The sequence below is a fragment of the Arabidopsis thaliana genome, chromosome 2, assembly GCF_000001735.4.
Source record: "Arabidopsis thaliana chromosome 2, partial sequence".
NCBI lineage: Eukaryota > Viridiplantae > Streptophyta > Magnoliopsida > Brassicales > Brassicaceae > Arabidopsis > Arabidopsis thaliana.
This window is the reverse complement of record NC_003071.7, coordinates 17258770-17275085: the sequence shown is the minus strand read 5'-3', so window position 1 is coordinate 17275085 and position 16316 is coordinate 17258770. Positions and strand designations below refer to the sequence as shown.

At 36.2% G+C, this 16316-nt stretch overlaps 7 protein-coding genes and 3 long non-coding RNA genes across 17 annotated transcripts; 4 read left to right on the top strand and 6 right to left on the bottom strand.

Moving 5' to 3' along the window:
- Positions 1–691: 691 nt before the first annotated feature.
- AT2G41440 (agamous-like MADS-box protein) lies at positions 692–3943 on the bottom strand. Of its 4 annotated transcripts, NM_001336908.1 has the most exons (12): positions 3835–3914; positions 3647–3748; positions 3200–3519; positions 2919–2970; positions 2795–2832; positions 2622–2718; positions 2491–2532; positions 2148–2221; positions 1708–1750; positions 1550–1629; positions 1313–1454; positions 716–1227 (listed from the first exon to the last, which is right to left on the bottom strand). In NM_001336908.1, exons 3-12 carry the CDS (start codon positions 3292–3294, stop codon positions 1021–1023), a joined length of 870 nt encoding a protein of 289 aa, NP_001323516.1. In that variant the 5' UTR covers positions 3295–3519; positions 3647–3748; positions 3835–3914; the 3' UTR covers positions 716–1020. The 4 variants fall into 4 exon arrangements, with proteins under 4 accessions (NP_001323517.1, NP_001318402.1, NP_001323516.1 ...); NM_129707.3 differs by having other exon boundaries at positions 3200–3748; positions 3835–3943; NM_001336909.1 differs by lacking the exon at positions 3835–3914 and having other exon boundaries at positions 692–1227; positions 3200–3832.
- Positions 3944–4543: 600 nt separating this feature from the next.
- ERD15 (dehydration-induced protein (ERD15)) lies at positions 4544–5928 on the bottom strand. 5 transcript variants are annotated; one of them, NM_180019.3, is made up of 3 exons: positions 5684–5928; positions 5011–5366; positions 4544–4923 (listed from the first exon to the last, which is right to left on the bottom strand). In NM_180019.3, the coding sequence occupies exons 2-3, from the start codon at positions 5348–5350 to the stop codon at positions 4772–4774; spliced, it is 492 nt and encodes a 163-aa protein (NP_850350.1). In that variant the 5' UTR covers positions 5351–5366; positions 5684–5928; the 3' UTR covers positions 4544–4771. The 5 variants fall into 5 exon arrangements, with proteins under 5 accessions (NP_850350.1, NP_001189727.1, NP_181674.1 ...); NM_001202798.1 differs by having other exon boundaries at positions 5577–5854; NM_129706.4 differs by having other exon boundaries at positions 5596–5854.
- A 957-nt stretch (positions 5929–6885) lies between these two features.
- On the top strand, positions 6886–8616 carry WIH2 (proline-rich family protein). Its single transcript, NM_129705.4, has 3 exons — positions 6886–7258; positions 7404–7608; positions 8247–8616. The coding sequence occupies exons 1-3, from the start codon at positions 7213–7215 to the stop codon at positions 8290–8292; spliced, it is 297 nt and encodes a 98-aa protein (NP_181673.1). The 5' UTR covers positions 6886–7212; the 3' UTR covers positions 8293–8616.
- A 1382-nt stretch (positions 8617–9998) lies between these two features.
- AT2G41415 (maternally expressed family protein) lies at positions 9999–10765 on the top strand. The gene is made up of 2 exons (NM_001084567.2): positions 9999–10125; positions 10228–10765. The coding sequence occupies exons 1-2, from the start codon at positions 10062–10064 to the stop codon at positions 10386–10388; spliced, it is 225 nt and encodes a 74-aa protein (NP_001078036.1). The 5' UTR covers positions 9999–10061; the 3' UTR covers positions 10389–10765.
- Positions 10236–10574, bottom strand: AT2G41417 (uncharacterized protein; the record flags this gene model as incomplete). The annotated part of the gene is made up of 2 exons (NM_001336906.1): positions 10236–10377; positions 10522–10574. The coding sequence occupies 2 exons, from the start codon at positions 10572–10574 to the stop codon at positions 10236–10238; spliced, it is 195 nt and encodes a 64-aa protein (NP_001324392.1).
- Positions 10766–10957: 192 nt separating the features above from the next.
- AT2G09270 lies at positions 10958–11224 on the bottom strand. Its single transcript, NR_140502.1, has one exon. It is a non-coding gene; the product is annotated as an other RNA (long non-coding RNA).
- An 844-nt stretch (positions 11225–12068) lies between these two features.
- On the top strand, positions 12069–13358 carry AT2G41410 (Calcium-binding EF-hand family protein). Its single transcript, NM_129704.3, has one exon. The coding sequence runs from the start codon at positions 12351–12353 to the stop codon at positions 12999–13001; it is 651 nt and encodes a 216-aa protein (NP_181672.1). The 5' UTR covers positions 12069–12350; the 3' UTR covers positions 13002–13358.
- Positions 13359–13840: 482 nt separating this feature from the next.
- Positions 13841–14188, bottom strand: AT2G09265. Its single transcript, NR_140501.1, has one exon. It is a non-coding gene; the product is annotated as an other RNA (long non-coding RNA).
- Positions 14189–14491: 303 nt separating this feature from the next.
- AT2G09260 lies at positions 14492–14727 on the top strand. Its single transcript, NR_140500.1, has one exon. It is a non-coding gene; the product is annotated as an other RNA (long non-coding RNA).
- Positions 14728–14965: 238 nt separating this feature from the next.
- AT2G41400 (Pollen Ole e 1 allergen and extensin family protein) lies at positions 14966–15629 on the bottom strand. The gene has a single exon (NM_129703.2). It carries the CDS (start codon positions 15575–15577, stop codon positions 15125–15127), a length of 453 nt encoding a protein of 150 aa, NP_181671.2. The 5' UTR covers positions 15578–15629; the 3' UTR covers positions 14966–15124.
- Positions 15630–16316: the final 687 nt, after the last annotated feature.

Sequence of the window (16316 nt, the reverse complement as noted above, 5' to 3'; positions counted from 1 at the left end):
TTAGTAACTTTTAAAACCGTACATTATATAATAAGATATATATATATATAATGTATTTTTATCAATGTTTTTAAATCCGAGCGTGACGGTAAACCAGATTATTTTCTGATTCACATAATCAACCTTGCTGGACCACATATCAATTGATTATAATTTATTTAATATACTTAATATTTATAAAGATTATATAGCTTCTATAAATAGAAAAACAACAAATAATCATATAATGTTTAACAAAAACATGAAATCAAACAATAATAATAAAGTGATTAAATTTTTTAATTCTAACTATAAGTTTAAAACCATAACAAATATAGTAAAAAATCACCAATGACAAAAATAAACTAAGAAAACATCGCGAATCCAAACAAATAATTTTGGTTGTCTCTCTCATAATTCCATTCATTCTCTTAAGGTGATATTGTGAAGTCTTCACCAAAAAAAAAAACATCAAATGAGTTTAAAAACTGAAATTTTTTCTAAAGATAACTGAATAAGTTTAGATGGTTCAACCGGTTCATTGGGGTTGCGGATCAATGGTGAATTTTTATGATTTTTTTTTTTTTTTTGAATTTGTCGGATATTAGCACTAAAACTAAATCGGAAAAATGTTTGGGTCGTAGGTTAACTGGTCGGATCGAATGATCTGGGTCAAGCTTGAAAACAATGGTTTTTATTAATCAGAAATGCGGTAAAAAGAAACGTAATCCCTTATTAACTAGAATAACATACGGATTAATTTATCTAGTTTATAGAGTAATCGATCGTCATGTGTTAGAGAATCTCTTACAAATAAAAGAAGCTCATTGATGCTCTATGAAACCCACAAGTCCTAACATGGTGAGATATGAAACCCCTCGAGTCTTAAAACAACATCTTACCTTGGTAATAAATTAAACTCTAATTGGTATTTCTAAGTTTACAATCCAAGATGCGTAGACTTCAAGACTAAGACAAATAAAGTGGCAAGTTGATATGTCAACATAGAAACAGAGAAAGCAGCAACCAGGGCAGATAAGGTCAATCGGAAGTCACTCGACTCTGGCAGACCGACCTGGTCTCCGGCATGCTCTTCCGCTGATAAGAATTATGGAATCTTCTGAGCTTTCTTGAAACGAGAAGAAGTCTACATTGCAAGGAAGAGTCAGCATCCTTGTCATTATCCGACGAACATCTCCCGGGCTCAGCTAACCCAGAGACTGATTCCTTGTCGGTGTGGCAAACAAGCTAAGAAAATGTGTGAATAGAAGAAACGATTCAGATACACTAGTTACTAAAAACATATAATATACACTGATAGATAAATTTTTACCTCTCCGCGCTGCCATGCCCTATGTTCTTGTCTTGGTCCCAACTTTTGGTCAATCAAAGCCCGTAGAGCTCGTAATATCTGAATGTGAAGTATGGACAGGTCGAAGGAAGTCATACCCTCGAGCTCTCTACCATTCATTCTCCTGTGAGATGAAAGAAAACCCAAAATGAAAGAAAAGAAAAAAAGAAACAGAGACTTCTGCAGAGCAAGAAGTGGGAAATGGTATTGAGTTATTACTCGTTAAAAAGCCATAATTTGTCGAACTCGCTCTGCAAGGATTCAGAGCTGCGTTGCTCGAATTCCCTCTGCATTTGCAGCTGCAAGAAAATGAGGATTTTAAAGACACAGTCTGAGGAAAGAAAAGAGATAAGGAAGAGAAGAGAATATACGCGCACCAGTGGTGCTTCACCATTTGGATCTTCCTGTCTTTCTCCCAAGCTGTATTATATATATGCAGAACAAGTCAAGTCAGCCTTTCCTTTTACACAATTGGTTTCGATGATCAAAAAGCAAGACATCATAACGTGATATGCTGCACCAAGACAGCTACAACTTTGAAAAGAAGAACAAAAAAAAACAAGTGATCTCCCTCAGATTCTGAGAGATGAAGGATTCAACTCCCACTGTTGAGTCCAATAGTAGCTAATAAGGACGAAACTACAACTGATTTTGGTTTATATAGCTCATAAAAAAAAAAAAAAAGGGCAGGTTTCATATACACTCACTTCGACAGAAAGAAACCCTAGAAAAAAAATGGTTCCCATTTGCACAGACACACAAATTGTTGTGACCAAACCCAACAAAAAATAACTCAATTCTTTAGCAGAGAGATTACCTGCTGGCAGAGAATTTGCAAGGAACCAAAACCCCTCTCCTCATACCGTCAGCATCATGCTCTGCTTCCTTCTTCTGCAAAATCGAAGGGGATTGTGATATATGTCAGATACGTAATTACCCGAGAAGACAGAAAAAAGAAAGAAAGAAGTAAAAGGTGAGAAAGCTTAAGAACTTGCAAGGTCAACAAGGAACTTTAAGAAGAAAAAAAGGAGAGGCAAAAGCAATGGCCTTGTGAGAGATTTTAGACTGGAAAGGGTAAAACTGACTTTCCTCAACAAAAAAAATTTGGATACAGGGCAAAAAAAAAGAAGACAGCTAAATTAAGAATTAGAATACTTTACCTGTTTGTGCGGCCTTTCAGCTTCTTCCAGCTCTACCTCCTTCTGCAATAGCCAATAGTTAAAGAAAATTCTTGATAATAACGACACGGAAACAAAAAAAAAAAGTCAAGTAATATTTCCCCCTATTTCACCTTTTGCTCCAGCACAATGGATCGGACATCCATAAGGTGACTTTGAAGAGCTAGCAGCTCGGTGAAGCTGACAATATCTTCCTTCCCAGTCATTCTCCTGGAATCATGAAAGAAAACTCATCAACCAAAATGAATATGCAGAACAAGAAAGTGGGAAACGCACGCAGGCATACTTGATCAAAAGCCGTAATCTCTCGACTTCTTTCCGCAGCTGCAAGGAGAGAAGTTGAATGTAAGCAAAAACACAGGTATAACATACAAAGAGATAGATATATGAGTACATAAGTAATTACATACCACTGCTTCATTGTCTTGCTCCTGCAGCTTATCTTCAGAGCTGCATCCATATCTGGAAAAAGGCCAAGGGGTTTAGGTTTAAGTTTATTGTCTGATTCAATCATATCCTCAGATTCAGATTCAGATTCCGAGATCCAACTAAGCCGAGTAAATAGCTAATCAATAAACCTAATAAGCAGATTTTGTGATGGTTCCCATATCCTAAATTACTTCAAAGACCTAAATCAACAATGAAAACCCTAGAAAATCGAACCCTTGTTTGCCATCTGTGAGCCAAGTACCTGCTGCTGGAGAATTCGCAGAAATTGCAGGGCCCTCTCGTCTTGTTCGTTAGATCTCTTCGCTTCCTCTTCATCTGATCGCCCTCTCTCCCCATCGAATCGGATCGACCGAAACCCAATTTTTCTTTTTTTCCACTTTGGAAATTGCGAGGATTGTTGTTACATGTATAGACGGAGTTTTTTGCCAAAAAAAAAAAAAAAGTACAGACGGAGTTTTTTTGGTCCAATATTATGGAAAATTTCCTAAAGTAATTTAGGGAAATTGAGTTGTTTGACCACAAAAAGAAAAATTATGGACATTGAGTTTGTTACACATTTTGCTAGTAGCCGCATAACATCAATAGATGAAATTGAATTAGATAATCAAATCATAGAGCCCAAAATGACTAACAACCAAATTAGAGTGGAAAAAAAACAGAACCGCAAGAACCCAAATTCTAGACGAACCTGAGATTTTGACTGTGTAGTTTCTGGGAAATTTGATTTGAATGCTTTTGGGTCCGGATTCACAGGTGAAATTCTTACCATCCACTGCAACCTCGTAATCACCTGGAGAAATCGAATCAAAACACACGAAGATTCATTTGATTGATCGGAGTTTTCTGAATAAAATCAAGGGCTTTCCGAGTTCTTACCGATAGAGTACAGAGAAGACTGCATCGGCGATGCTCTCTTTGGCGCCATTGTAATAATTCAGAGCGGGATTTCAAATAATTTACTTTTCAGAAAACTGGAAAAAAAAACGAAACGTCGAGTGTATAAATAAGTTTATCAGAGGGTATTTTCGTATTAACATAGGTGTCTTAAAGCTCTGTTCTAGCCAAAGCGCTGCGTTTTGGAGCGTTTCTGATCGTCTGACTAATCATTTGTTCGAATGTCAAATCGACGACTTGTGGAGTCAAAAAAACAAAGCTTCAAGAGTCAAGACGAGAGTTTTCGCATCAAACGAAAGAAAAGTCTCATTTTCCCCATTTTTGATGGGGAATTTACTAAGTCCGGTTTAAATTTGGACATGTCTTCGGTATCTCAATTCCGAGCTCGAAATGAACTTGGTGTCGTCGGCAATGTTTGCAAGTTAAAACATGTTCGACACTCCTGACCTTTTGCGTGTATTAGCATTATGATGTAATCGACATCCTTTTCTTAGCCACCAACCTTGTAGAGTTCTAGTCTTTAGAGAACTGATCATTTTCAGTAGCTGAGACGTGAAAACCTTCTATATTTGAGCTCTGCGATGGCTTTCTTTTGGTCGTAAAGCCAAAGCAACATTGATGCAACTGCTTCCGGTAGCCATCACCGATGCAGGATAAGACTTTTGGTAATTGAATAGAATTGCTCAGACAAAGGTAGGAAATAAACTCTAGTTCTCATTTCTCTTCAAAGTTTACATTTTTTTTTTTTTATGTTTTTACATTTTTGTGATAGCAAGTTTGAGAATGAACATCATAAAGATACAAAGTTACAGATTTTTGTTGTGGAAGCAAATACTAAAAATTACAAAGGTACAGTGGTGGCTAAAGATACACAGACCGAACTGCTCTGACTTCTCTGACTAGTTAACAACATATCTCTTCAGCGAGGCTGGTGGATGTTTCTCGGAGCAGCAGCAACCCTCTGGTTTCCCCATTTCGCTGGCTTTTCCGCATACTTAGCTGGTTCCACAATCGATCTCGGGCTCCTGTTTCCACTTGATTTCTTAACCATCTCACCATTCTTTCCAAAGCCTGATGATATATATAAACAACAATTAGCCTCCACAAATCTACTGATCTTGGATGGTTCTATGTATCAGGGGAATGAAACCGACTTACCAAATTCGGAAGGTGCTTGGTAATACATTCTTCCATCGAATCCTTGATCAAACTCAGCAGCATCAGTGTCAAAGAAATCTTCCATATCATCAAAATCAAATGATTCTGGAAGAAGATCAGCTACATCGATATGACCTCCACCATTCTCATTCTCTCCGTTGTCATAGAAACCATCCGCGCCTTGCTGCTGCTGACTGATCCAGTAATCAGGGTACCAAGTCGAAGTTGTCACCAATTGCCACCACTCCGGTGAGAAATCTTCCACTTGTCGTACAGCTGCCGGAATAAAAAGAGGTGCGTCGGGGTTTAGAGTAGATCGTCTTCCTGATACCATCGCCATTCTCAAAACTCTAGATCTGCACACACAAACAAACAAGCTCAGTTCAAATTCAAATTCAAATCTAACAACTCAATCACAACATAGCTTAATCCTTAGATCAATAGATCTGTACGATCAGTAAACATAGCAACAATAAGTTTCCGATTAGATCACTTGAAGTAGGACAAGTACAAGTTTGAAATCGAGAGAACTGAAGATAAATCAAGTTTTAAGATAGATCAACAACCATCACAGAGATCTAATACCATGGAAACCAATCAAATCCTTCAAAATCCACGAACTTCAAATATAGAAATTGATCGAGTAGAGAAGAAGACAACATCAGATCTTTACCTTGGCCGAGGAAAATATCTGCTGCAACTTGCTCAAGTTGATCAAGTTGATAAATATGTCTTCTTATTTTTTTAAAAGCTAAACGGATTAGGATCATTCACCAGAACCTACGTTGCGAGAAGATGAGAAGAAGAAGGACTAATATATAAAGTAAGGTTCGGTGACGAAGCTGGGGTTCGTAACGTCGAGGCAGGATTAAAGGTGAGACACAAGTGGGTAGGTCTGGACCCATAGCTAACATGGTTCTGAGTAATCAACCGTCCACGTGTAGACGCGTTACTGTTGGCTTTTATTGACTTTCTTTTTCGTTCCAATCCTGTTGGCTACTCACACTAAAAAGTTAAATTATTATTCTTTCTATAAAATATCTTAAATTTGGTCGGAAAGAGGATAAGGTAGGAGGAAACTAATCCAATATAAGCCCATTTATGACCGTATGGGCCTAACCCACTCATGATTTTGTTTTACATCATCATTTTGGGCCTAATCCTAGAATCTACTTTTGGTACTTACGTTTTCGGTATTGTATCGTGTAAGTACCAAAAGTAGATTCTAGGATTTACGTAATGTCTGAGATGTGCATTTTTATAGGACATCAAGTTTGAAAAGCTAACCAATGACAATGAAGAACCAAATTCTAAGGTAATCTATACAAGGACACCAAGATCATTAAGGTGTCGAACAACTAGGATTATCGAAATGAACATACATAATTTTCTGCTTCATTGTTATGTTGCAAAACGGAATGACTGATCATATTTTCTTCTTTGCATCAACCACTTACGGTCAGTTTTAGAATAGCAGTGGCAAAACTAGTAGATGAAGTAGCTCAAAGAGAACGATGTGTAATTGGCGGGAAGGAAAATGTTGTAGTGAAGTCCAGGCCATTGCTACTTTCACAATGTGATTCAGCAAGCCTTTTCAAGAGATTGGAAACCTTAAAATGTATATATGTACATGAATATCTCCTCTTTTTTAGTATACATTGGAAGTAGGTAAGTGGGGTTTAGAATGTAGACACTTTTACTTTATCTATTGTGTACATCTATTTATCATATGTTGTAATGTGTCTTAAGTCAATCGACTCGATAAAACAAAATGAATTTCTATATTCTAAGGAAATTTGAAGTAAGATACAAAAAGAAATTAAGCATCACTAGATTTCATACAGAACATTAGAAAAAACAACAGAATAAACAACCAATCAATAATCTTTGTTCTCCAATTAATTAAGTTCTATTAAACAAAAAAAAAACAGAAATAATATCGCTGCAAAAGGCAGAAACCGCGTGAATCTTGTTTTAATTTAACCTTTTTTATTGGTAGTTTCATTTTAATTCATCGTATTGAACGCTAGCCTAAAGTTATGGATAAAAACAAGAAAAATCAAATAACTGCAAAACGCGTTATACTTAAAACACTCTCCTCTTTTCCTTGTCCTTCTCTATCGCTTCTATAAACTTTTTCGATCTAAGGTTCGTGATCTCCTTCTTCTCTACGAAGTTTACACTTTTTCTTCAAAGGAAACAATGAGCCAGTACAATCAACCTCCCGTTGGTGTTCCTCCTCCTCAAGGTCCTCTTTCCTTCTATTTTCGATTACTTTTAGAAGTTTCGGTTTTTAGATTTGTAATTTTTTCTTAGATCTGCTTAATTTGGTACTGATTATTGTTTTTGTACGACGGATCTGAATTTTGTTTGTGCTGAAATTGTATCAATAGGTTATCCACCGGAGGGATATCCAAAAGATGCTTATCCACCACAAGGATATCCTCCTCAGGGATATCCTCAGCAAGGCTATCCACCTCAGGGATATCCTCAACAAGGTTATCCTCAGCAAGGATATCCTCCACCGTACGCGCCTCAATATCCTCCACCACCGCAGCATCAGCAACAACAGAGCAGTCCTGGCTTTCTAGAAGGATGGTTAGTCAATAAACACACTCCATTATATTTAATCTGTTTTTACTAATTAGATTTTGTGTATAGTTTGAATTTGACTATATTCCTTATTTTAAATATTTCTTCTAGAGATTCTTTGAACAAAAGGTCATGTGGTTTTAGCTAGAATATTCCTCTGTAGAGGTTGACTTTTTGTGATCTCTGTTCATTCACTGATCACAGGACAATTGTTGTTGTGTTTAATGAATTTGCATCTTTTAGGATTTAACATGTTTGCATGATCTAGCTACTGGTTACTACAACATTGCATGCTTTAAAGAAACTAGAATTGTGATTGTGTTCTTGTCGTTATTGGTTTGGTAGTGTTTAACTGTTTATGAGTACTTGAAACTATACTTGTACAAGTTTTGATAAGTAAATTGGCTTAGCAAGATGGATCCTTTTTGTGTTCTCTGTTCCTTCACTGAATACAGGATAATTGTTGTTCTTTGATGGCTTTACTTAACAGTGTGAATCGGATGTTGTTTTTGATGAATGTGCATCTTTTAGGATTTGATTGTTTGCATGATCTAGCTACTGCTTACTACATTGCATGTCTTAAAGCAACTGGATTTGTTTTTAATACTGATTGTGAAATGTAAACACTGTTTTTGCTTTTGCAGTCTTGCTGCTCTGTGTTGTTGCTGTCTCTTGGATGCTTGCTTCTGATTGGAGTCTCTCTCTCTCTGCATAAAGCTTCGGGATTTATTTGTAAGAGGGTTTTGGTTAAACAAAAACCTTAATTGATTTGTGGGGCATTAAAAATGAATCTCTCGATGATTCTCTTTCGTTTTATGTGTAATGTTCTTCGGTTCATAACATTTTAACTATTGTCTATCGACGTTCTGCCTTAGTTTGTATTTGATTATGGGAATGTAAATTGGTTGGGAGACACTATTCTATGCCATAGTTTATTGCTTGGATCTTAAAATCTTTGTGTTCATAATTCGTATGGTCACATCTCAATGATCCAGTTTTCGTCCATCTATTATTGATTCTTTCAATAGACAAGTATTAGGTTTGATATTGAACGTCATTGAAAGAAATAATTTCGTTCTCTTGGGATTTTCACGAAATGTATGGTCTTCTATCCACATGGGTTGGTTTCCATTATTGATGTTAGGTCATGGTTTTAATCTGGGAGAATAATATGTTAGGTAATGGTTCTTTTGTCAATAAGAAGGATTTCGTACACTTTTATTATCATGGAATAAACTAATCACGAAATCATGCACAGAAAGAAAAGTATATTTCATTACCAATATTGCGTCAAAATCATGCGTCTGCTCATTCTATTACAAATTTACAACTATAGAAGTATCAATGGCAGAGATCTATCAAAATCCCAACAACATAACATCCAAAACAGTTAAGACTAAAGAAACGTAGAAGCATCAGTCGACCCACACCGCTTTGTTTCGTCGTTGACATAAAGAATCAAACCACTTTGGTTCTTTTCTGCGACAACAATCGCCTTCTCTTTCTTAAATGCATATGTCGTCGAAACTGATTGAACACAAGGCTTGGTCTTCTCGACACACTCTACTCGACTTGGCTTCGGATAATAGAAATCCGTTGGGAAAAAATTGAACTGAAGAAGACCCGACATTGAATTTTGTAGATCAAATCGAAACTCATACAACTTTGTCTTTGTGAATGTGTATATAAAAATGTTTATGTTCCTTTAGGTTCAGAGTGATTTTGGACATTGAAGTTTCTTGGGCTCTACGAGTTTTGCTTGAGGAAAAAGTCTAGGTTGGTTAGGGTTTGAAAGGTCTTTAATCTGCCTTTGACGCTTTGACATTAAAACTCATCTAGAAACAACTAGAAGAATAAAGCAACGATGATTTCCAATTACGATGGTGTTTTGGCTCTTTGGAGCATGTCACTGGTTTTTACATCTGTTTGGCAACGAGGGTAAACCTAATTACAAAAATTGGGCACAAGTCACATCGCACCCTTCTTGAGGTTTAACAATCGTGCGAGAGCGTCTTGAGGAAAAATTGTTGCAATGGACGGTTACTTTGTTTACAAGTAATATACTTAAGATCTGTTTTAATGTTGTTGCGACTTGCGACTGAATCATTTGATGTTGATAGATCCGAATCACTAAATTCATGATGTTCACAAGAGAGTTGTTTACTTAGAAGCTTGAAGTAAGAGGTGCTCTGTTGACCAACTCTAATATCTAGCTTGCAAAATGCCAAAATGTTCAAACTACTCTAAAGAAGTTCAAGATATTAACGAAAATATCTGGAAATCTCAAAGAGTGTGATCGGAAAAAAAGATGTGTAAATATATTATCTTAAAAACTGTATCACCTAACTTAAGCTTCTCTATTTCCTATATATATATATGTAGACTACGCTTTGGATGTTACAACAACTCACAAAGATAACTAAATAGCACATATTCATATCCTACAAGACATTCAAACCATGAAATCATCCCATGCATATCTCGTCTGCATACTGTTGCTCTCTCTATTTTCTCTACATCAATGTATGTACAAGTTCTCTTATATATAATATTTACCAAATATCTCTTTGTTTTAGAGTCATCAAAGTTGAGTTGGGTTGATGTGTGTTTCAAATTAATGTGTAGGTGTGAGGTTAGAAAGATCGAACAAAATCGATATGTCTGTATGCGTCCATGAAATTTGCGGTGGTGTTTTCGACGGAGGCTGTTATTGCTGTCCCAAAACGCCAGCTCTTTGCTGGGCAGACATACAATTCTGCACCACCTATTGTCAATCTCAAACTTAAAACCTTAAATAAACTGATCTGGAGCTATAGTTGTTCCATTTTAAACCTACACCTATTGTCATTTATGTTTGCATCTGTTTGTCAACGAGAATACTCCTAAACGTCTTGAGGTTTAACGAGAGTACTCCTAAACCTCTTGAGGTTTAAAGATCTTTTGAAAGCATGTTGAGGTGGAATCGTAGCCATTATGTATTTCCTTAGTTTACAAGTAATATACCATAATATTTGTTTTGATGTTTTTCTGTTGTAGAATCGGGGAATCTCATAAATTCAGACTTATTGAGACTTGTTATAAGACGGGTACTCTTGTCATTAAAAACGTCCAGATGCCTACAATGATTGAAGTCATAATAGAAAGATTCGAAACGATCTATTCTCCAATCGCATGATGAATCTTTCATCCACTAGACAATATAGTCTCTTCGAAGATATCCGATATAATTAAAACGATACAAAGAAAATTAGCATGATCGCTAGGTAAGCAAATATTCACGCATGAAGCAAAACACGGTTTGATGTTGTTACAAGTACAACTCTTCTAGTGCTTGATGAATCTGAATCACCAAATATGCATAATGTTTTGTTTTTCTTTAAAATCTCACACAATTGTCGGACATGGAAGAGGATCCAAAACTGCAACATCGATGAAGCAATCACTTAGATTTTCCAGGAGACAAGAGAGTTATTTAGTCAGAAGCTTAAAGTAAACGTTTCGATTTGGACAAAGGCCTAGCTTGCAAAAAAGTTACACTAGAGAATAAAGGGTCTAGGGGGTTTCATAGACGCACTACTTGTGCCGTTAATTACAAATACTGAGAAGGCAACAAAACAAAGACTTTATAGATTTGCCTCGTATCATTCTAGAATGATAACTGCAATTTTATAATATCTTCGAATGTCAAGGATAAAGTTATAAACTATTCGGCTGTATCAAATTTTGTTATCAGTTCTACACACAAATCATTTTTTAAAACCAATGACGGCCCAAGTAGTGCGTCTTACGTTCTCTAGATATTTCCTAATTTTTCATAGCCGAAACTGTTGAATATTTTTTTGCCAATGCTTTCGAAACTTTTGGTTCATAAATCCTTTAACGAAAAAAAGAACATACAACGTGTTTGGCCACGCCGAGGTTTAGCACTAAAAAAGGCTCATGCAAATGTTGAGAAATTACACAATAGGCTTTTTGAAAATATTGATTTTTTAAAAACCACAATTTTCTTACCGATAGGCTTTCGCGTGTCACGAAAAAGAGAGTGAACCAAACTTTACGCTAAGTACAAATTAAACCATATAATAAAATGAAAACCTCATCGAAATTCCACACCAAAATAAAATAAAAAGAAAATTAGGTTCTTGAGTCATGACTAGACGACCACTGCACCTGCAATTCTGTGACGATGTCAGAACCATATTTACGAATCTAATCCAAAATAACACAAAACATAATCCTATGTAGTAATCAGACAATTACATTTTTGTTTCTTTACTCAACTATTCATCCCCCCGTTTTATAAAAAAATCAACACAAAAACCACTAGATCATTTTGATATATTTGTTTCCTACCCGAGATACGTTGAAACTTTTGCACATTAAAAAAAAAAAAAACCGTTGAAATTATTTTAAAAATGGCAAATGTATAACAAAAAAAACGGAAATAAATATTTTAACAAAGGAAATGAATTAGTCATATTAGTAATAAAATTCCATATAAAATAAGATAGCCCTAAAATAAAAGAAGAATGAAAATGAATGAATGATAGTGTTGGAGGTGTATAAGTATCAAATAAAACACCAAACCACTTCTCTCCTAGGAAGCTTCGTGGAAGCTGCCATGGCTTCTCTCTTTCTCTCCCCATTTAATACCCTCCTTCCTCGTTCTTTCCTCTCAAACCAAAAAACAAGAAGAAGAATCAATACTCAAATCTCAATCATCTCTCTTTCTTATCTTCTTCTCCGATATGAAGCTCGCCGCTAGCCTCAACCGCCTCAGCCCCAAACGTCTCTTCCGTACCAAATCAAAAGCTTCCGTCTCCAGATCTGAGCCTTCTTCCTTCAGCTCCAATGCTTCTTCCTCTTCCTCTGATGGATCTTACGGTAACCTCAAACAAGGTCCAACCGCGACTCCGATCAGTGTTCTCCCTCAAAACTCCGGCGATTTTTACACTGAGCTTGTTCAAGCTTTTAAACTGATCGATCGTGATGACGACGGTGTTGTTTCCAGAGGAGATCTCGCGGCGTTGATTAGCAGGTTAAGTCATGAACCACCGAGTCAAGAAGAGGTGAGTTTGATGCTAAGAGAAGTAGACGGCGGAGACGGTGGTTGTATCAGCCTTGAAGATCTTGCTAGCCGTGTCGCTGGTACTTCCGGTGAAGGCTCTGTTGAGACGGAGGAGCTGAGAGAGGTGTTCGAGATTTTTGACGTGGATCGTAACGGAAAAATATCGGCGGAGGAGTTACACAGAGTTTTTGGAGTGATCGGAGATGAACGGTGCACGTTAGAAGAGTGTATGCGTATGATAGCGACGGTTGATGGAAACGGTGACGGTTTTGTTTGCTTCGATGACTTTTGCCGCATGATGGTTCCAGCGATGAATGATCATCATCATTAGAATCATGTTTGATTGATGATGGTGACATCACCATACTCTTTGTCTTTTTTTTTTGTTACCGAAAAATTATTTATTTTACTGTTTTTGCGGTGGTTATTGTGACGGCAAGCATTTAAATTGTTCACCGTCGGTTTAAATTCAGACGTCTTTCTCAAAATGGTTATATACTAATGTGAACATGTTTCTAGTTTCACTCTTCTGTTGGTTCAAAACAAACTAGTTTCCTCGAAACGTATTAACATATGGTTGAAAAAATGCATCCATTTTTTTATCCTACCAAACATGTTATTATCTTATCTATATTTTTTTTGTTTTGTGCAAACGTCTTCAAAAGTCTCAAAACATTAGTTAATTCATTTTGAAGAGGTTGTTTAAAATTGTTGAATTAACTTTGTTTATAGAAATTCAAAACTTATATTTATCTATAATTTTTTTTTGAAAATTTGAAGTTCCATTTAACTGAATAATTGCGTTAATGGTGGCTAAAAATGAGCTTACATGTAGATAAGAAGGAAAAAGACTCCATCTCCGCTAAACTTGAAAAATCGTTACCACTCGAAATATAGCGATTAATTAGCTCTCTATCTGCACTTTTTAAGCATGCATTATCTATCTTTCTTTTTTAGTTTTTGACTAGTCCTTAATTATCTCAATCGAATAACAATCCTTGAGATTTTGAGATGATTAAGGATTAAACTATCCTTTTGACTACATCATAAATGTTGGTCGACGTTCTAATTACGTTTTTGGGGTCAACCAATCTAACTTCATGCATCTAACGATGTTTGATTGGTGTATATCTAGGTAAAAAAAAAATCAGATTAAAAAGAAATAAAAATAAGGGAACATTTTGGAGGGACTATGTCCACAAACATCGTCAAGAGTAAGTGCGCCAACCAACTGTACTCCACTCGACCCGTGGCTTAGGGGAGTATGGACCCTCCCCATCTCCAATGTTTTTTCCTTTTCTTTTGGTAAAATGCGAATCTCTATTTACTTTTTACAAGCAATTATTTACTCTAAATCATGTTGATTCCGCAGAATTGTAAATTGGAAGTAAACGAAAGATACATGCACCACAATAAACGCCGAGTCTCGCTCGAATCCTAACCACACACATACGTGTAGACTGATCGGACCACCATAAGATTTTTTAATTAGTTGGTTAGTAAATAGACTTTATCAATGCATTAAATTTATATGACGCAACGCGTTGAAGCATGATTGCGCTAAAGAATCAAAAACTCTGCCGGGAGTATAAATGCTTTCTAAGAATTTTTTAATGTTGCGGACGACAGACATAATTTGAAAGTATAGTTTGATTCCTTTTTTATTTATTTATTATGAAGTTTTTATGAGATTCTGTTGATTATAATAAGGTATACTTCACATGGCACTCTTTATTTAGTCAGCGAATGGTACTTCTCATGGAAATGAGATTAACTCTCGGTAAAATGTTTCAATTTTAATTTTTACTACAAACAAGATGATATGGTAATTTATGTTTTTTTGGCACCTCTCAATTATTGTGGTGTTTTTGGATATGTCGATCGATCCATTAGGAATGACTTTTCATATAGATACAAGTTTGAAAGTTCTTGGGATGCTTCCTCGTCTGCACACGCATATATACACACATTTGTATACATGGCCGCTTGTGATATCTTCCAAACAACAATGATAGGCGTGTTCCTTTCATTGTTGTTGCCTAGTTGGTGTAAAACAAAACAACGTAACAGTGATCAAATGCTATATGTGCTGTCTTTGGGCCCTTTCGGCCCATTCGTAAAAGTAATCCTATACAAAATCTCCATGCAACTCAACAAACCCCAGGGGTTTTTCTTTCGGCTCCGTCTTTCATTTCATTATCAGAACCGTCGCCTGGCATGGACAAGACGGCGAGCAGCAAAGTAATCATTTTTGCTGGATTACTTTATATTTTATATTAAATTAATAGATATTAATATTTGTCAACAGCTTAAAACATTTTTATATAATAGTAGAAGATCATACATTAAATCACACTATACATATAAGGCAAACACATTTTAAGGCAGCGACGACGATTGCATATCATACATCATTGTCGAGAAGATCACCGATGGCATAGTTAGCGATAAACATTAACCAGGGCTGAGAAATGTTGTGGCGGCGTAGCTAGCGATAACAATGAAATTCTCGAGGCTGATGCTACCCCCATATATTTCATTAACTACTGAGGCTATGAGTACGCCGCCCGGTGGATAGATAAAGCATGAGTTAGTCGGAAGATTTACTTTAATGTCGCACTTACTTGGATTATCAAAACTCGTGTTGGCGGGATTGAACACAAGGGTAAATACACCAACCTGATTGGTCACTGCTTGAGCGAGGGTTGAGTTTGAGCCTGGACATTCAATATAGACTGTGGCATTGGAGACAGGTGGTGCGCTTGGATCTCCGTCAAGGCTACAATACACGACACCACGAATGCTGACTCGGTCGATTGTGTAGGACCAGAGTTTAAAGGCGTGGGATATGTAGAAGAGTGAAGCCATGAGAAGTATGGAGAGGAGGAAAACATTAGATTTTTCCATATTTTTTTTATTTTTTTGGTTATCAGCTGTTTTGATTTCGTTTTAAAGATGTTTTAACTGAAGGTGTTGTGTGGCAAATAAAGCGTAAGGGGAGTAGTATTTATATGAGTATATGTATGAGATATTTGATTTGCTAATTGGATAAATCATGGACTGGCAAAATTAATTCCAAAATTCGATGATAGTTGTGTTTGCTTGCCAAAATCCTTTTAGGAAGTGTACGTTTACTGAAGTAATGTATTTAATTGTGATCCTTACTTGCACGACGAGATATATATATGTATAGGAATATAGTATATATGATTCACAAGCAAAAGCTTTGAATGCATGAAAATGCTCCAAGGAAAAGGAAATAGAAATATGTATTTGTTTTAAAAGTGTTTCCTTTGATCACATTTGAAGTTGTAGTTAATGTGAATGTGTTCTAGTGAAACAAGAATAGATGGTGTAGCGCAGTAGCTAGTGTACGTGCGGGTATCTCTAAGGGTTATAAAGTTTTAAATTAGGCGATGCCAATGCCTTCATACATACACGCAAATAGATGAGGGTAAATATATTAAATTGACTTGGTTTTCGACCATTTCTTTTACTTTCGTGGGAAATTTTGGCGGTTATCGATGCAAGTTACCAAAGTCACAAATACTAATGAAATTTATTTTCCCTTGAAAGAAAGGTACTCTCTGGTGTTAATGTATGTGTTGCTAGCACGAGGGGATGATGTGAGTGCGTGTGACTAATT

What these genes read in the sequence shown, in the direction of transcription:
- AT2G41440 (NM_129707.3), bottom strand. Translation starts at nt 3,294, where the DNA reads ATGGGGAGAGAGGGCGATCAGATGAAGAGGAAGCGAAGAGATCTAACG. An exon ending in AGATTACGGCTTTTGATCAA is followed by an intron (nt 2,719 to 2,794) that starts GTATGCCTGCGT and finishes TCATGATTCCAG; the next exon opens with GAGAATGACTGGGAAGGAAG. An exon ending in TGCAAATTCTCTGCCAGCAG is followed by an intron (nt 1,751 to 2,147) that starts GTAATCTCTCTG and finishes TATATAATACAG; the next exon opens with CTTGGGAGAAAGACAGGAAG.
- ERD15 (NM_180019.3), bottom strand. Translation starts at nt 5,350, where the DNA reads ATGGCGATGGTATCAGGAAGACGATCTACTCTAAACCCCGACGCACCT. An exon ending in CCAAGCACCTTCCGAATTTG is followed by an intron (nt 4,924 to 5,010) that starts GTAAGTCGGTTT and finishes ATATATCATCAG; the next exon opens with GCTTTGGAAAGAATGGTGAG.
- WIH2 (NM_129705.4), top strand. Translation starts at nt 7,213, where the DNA reads ATGAGCCAGTACAATCAACCTCCCGTTGGTGTTCCTCCTCCTCAAG. An exon ending in TGGTGTTCCTCCTCCTCAAG is followed by an intron (nt 7,259 to 7,403) that starts GTCCTCTTTCCT and finishes TTGTATCAATAG; the next exon opens with GTTATCCACCGGAGGGATAT. An exon ending in CCTGGCTTTCTAGAAGGATG is followed by an intron (nt 7,609 to 8,246) that starts GTTAGTCAATAA and finishes TTGCTTTTGCAG; the next exon opens with TCTTGCTGCTCTGTGTTGTT.
- AT2G41415 (NM_001084567.2), top strand. Translation starts at nt 10,062, where the DNA reads ATGAAATCATCCCATGCATATCTCGTCTGCATACTGTTGCTCTCTCTA. An exon ending in TCTATTTTCTCTACATCAAT is followed by an intron (nt 10,126 to 10,227) that starts GTATGTACAAGT and finishes ATTAATGTGTAG; the next exon opens with GTGTGAGGTTAGAAAGATCG.
- AT2G41410 (NM_129704.3), top strand. Translation starts at nt 12,351, where the DNA reads ATGAAGCTCGCCGCTAGCCTCAACCGCCTCAGCCCCAAACGTCTCTTC.
- AT2G41400 (NM_129703.2), bottom strand. Translation starts at nt 15,577, where the DNA reads ATGGAAAAATCTAATGTTTTCCTCCTCTCCATACTTCTCATGGCTTCA.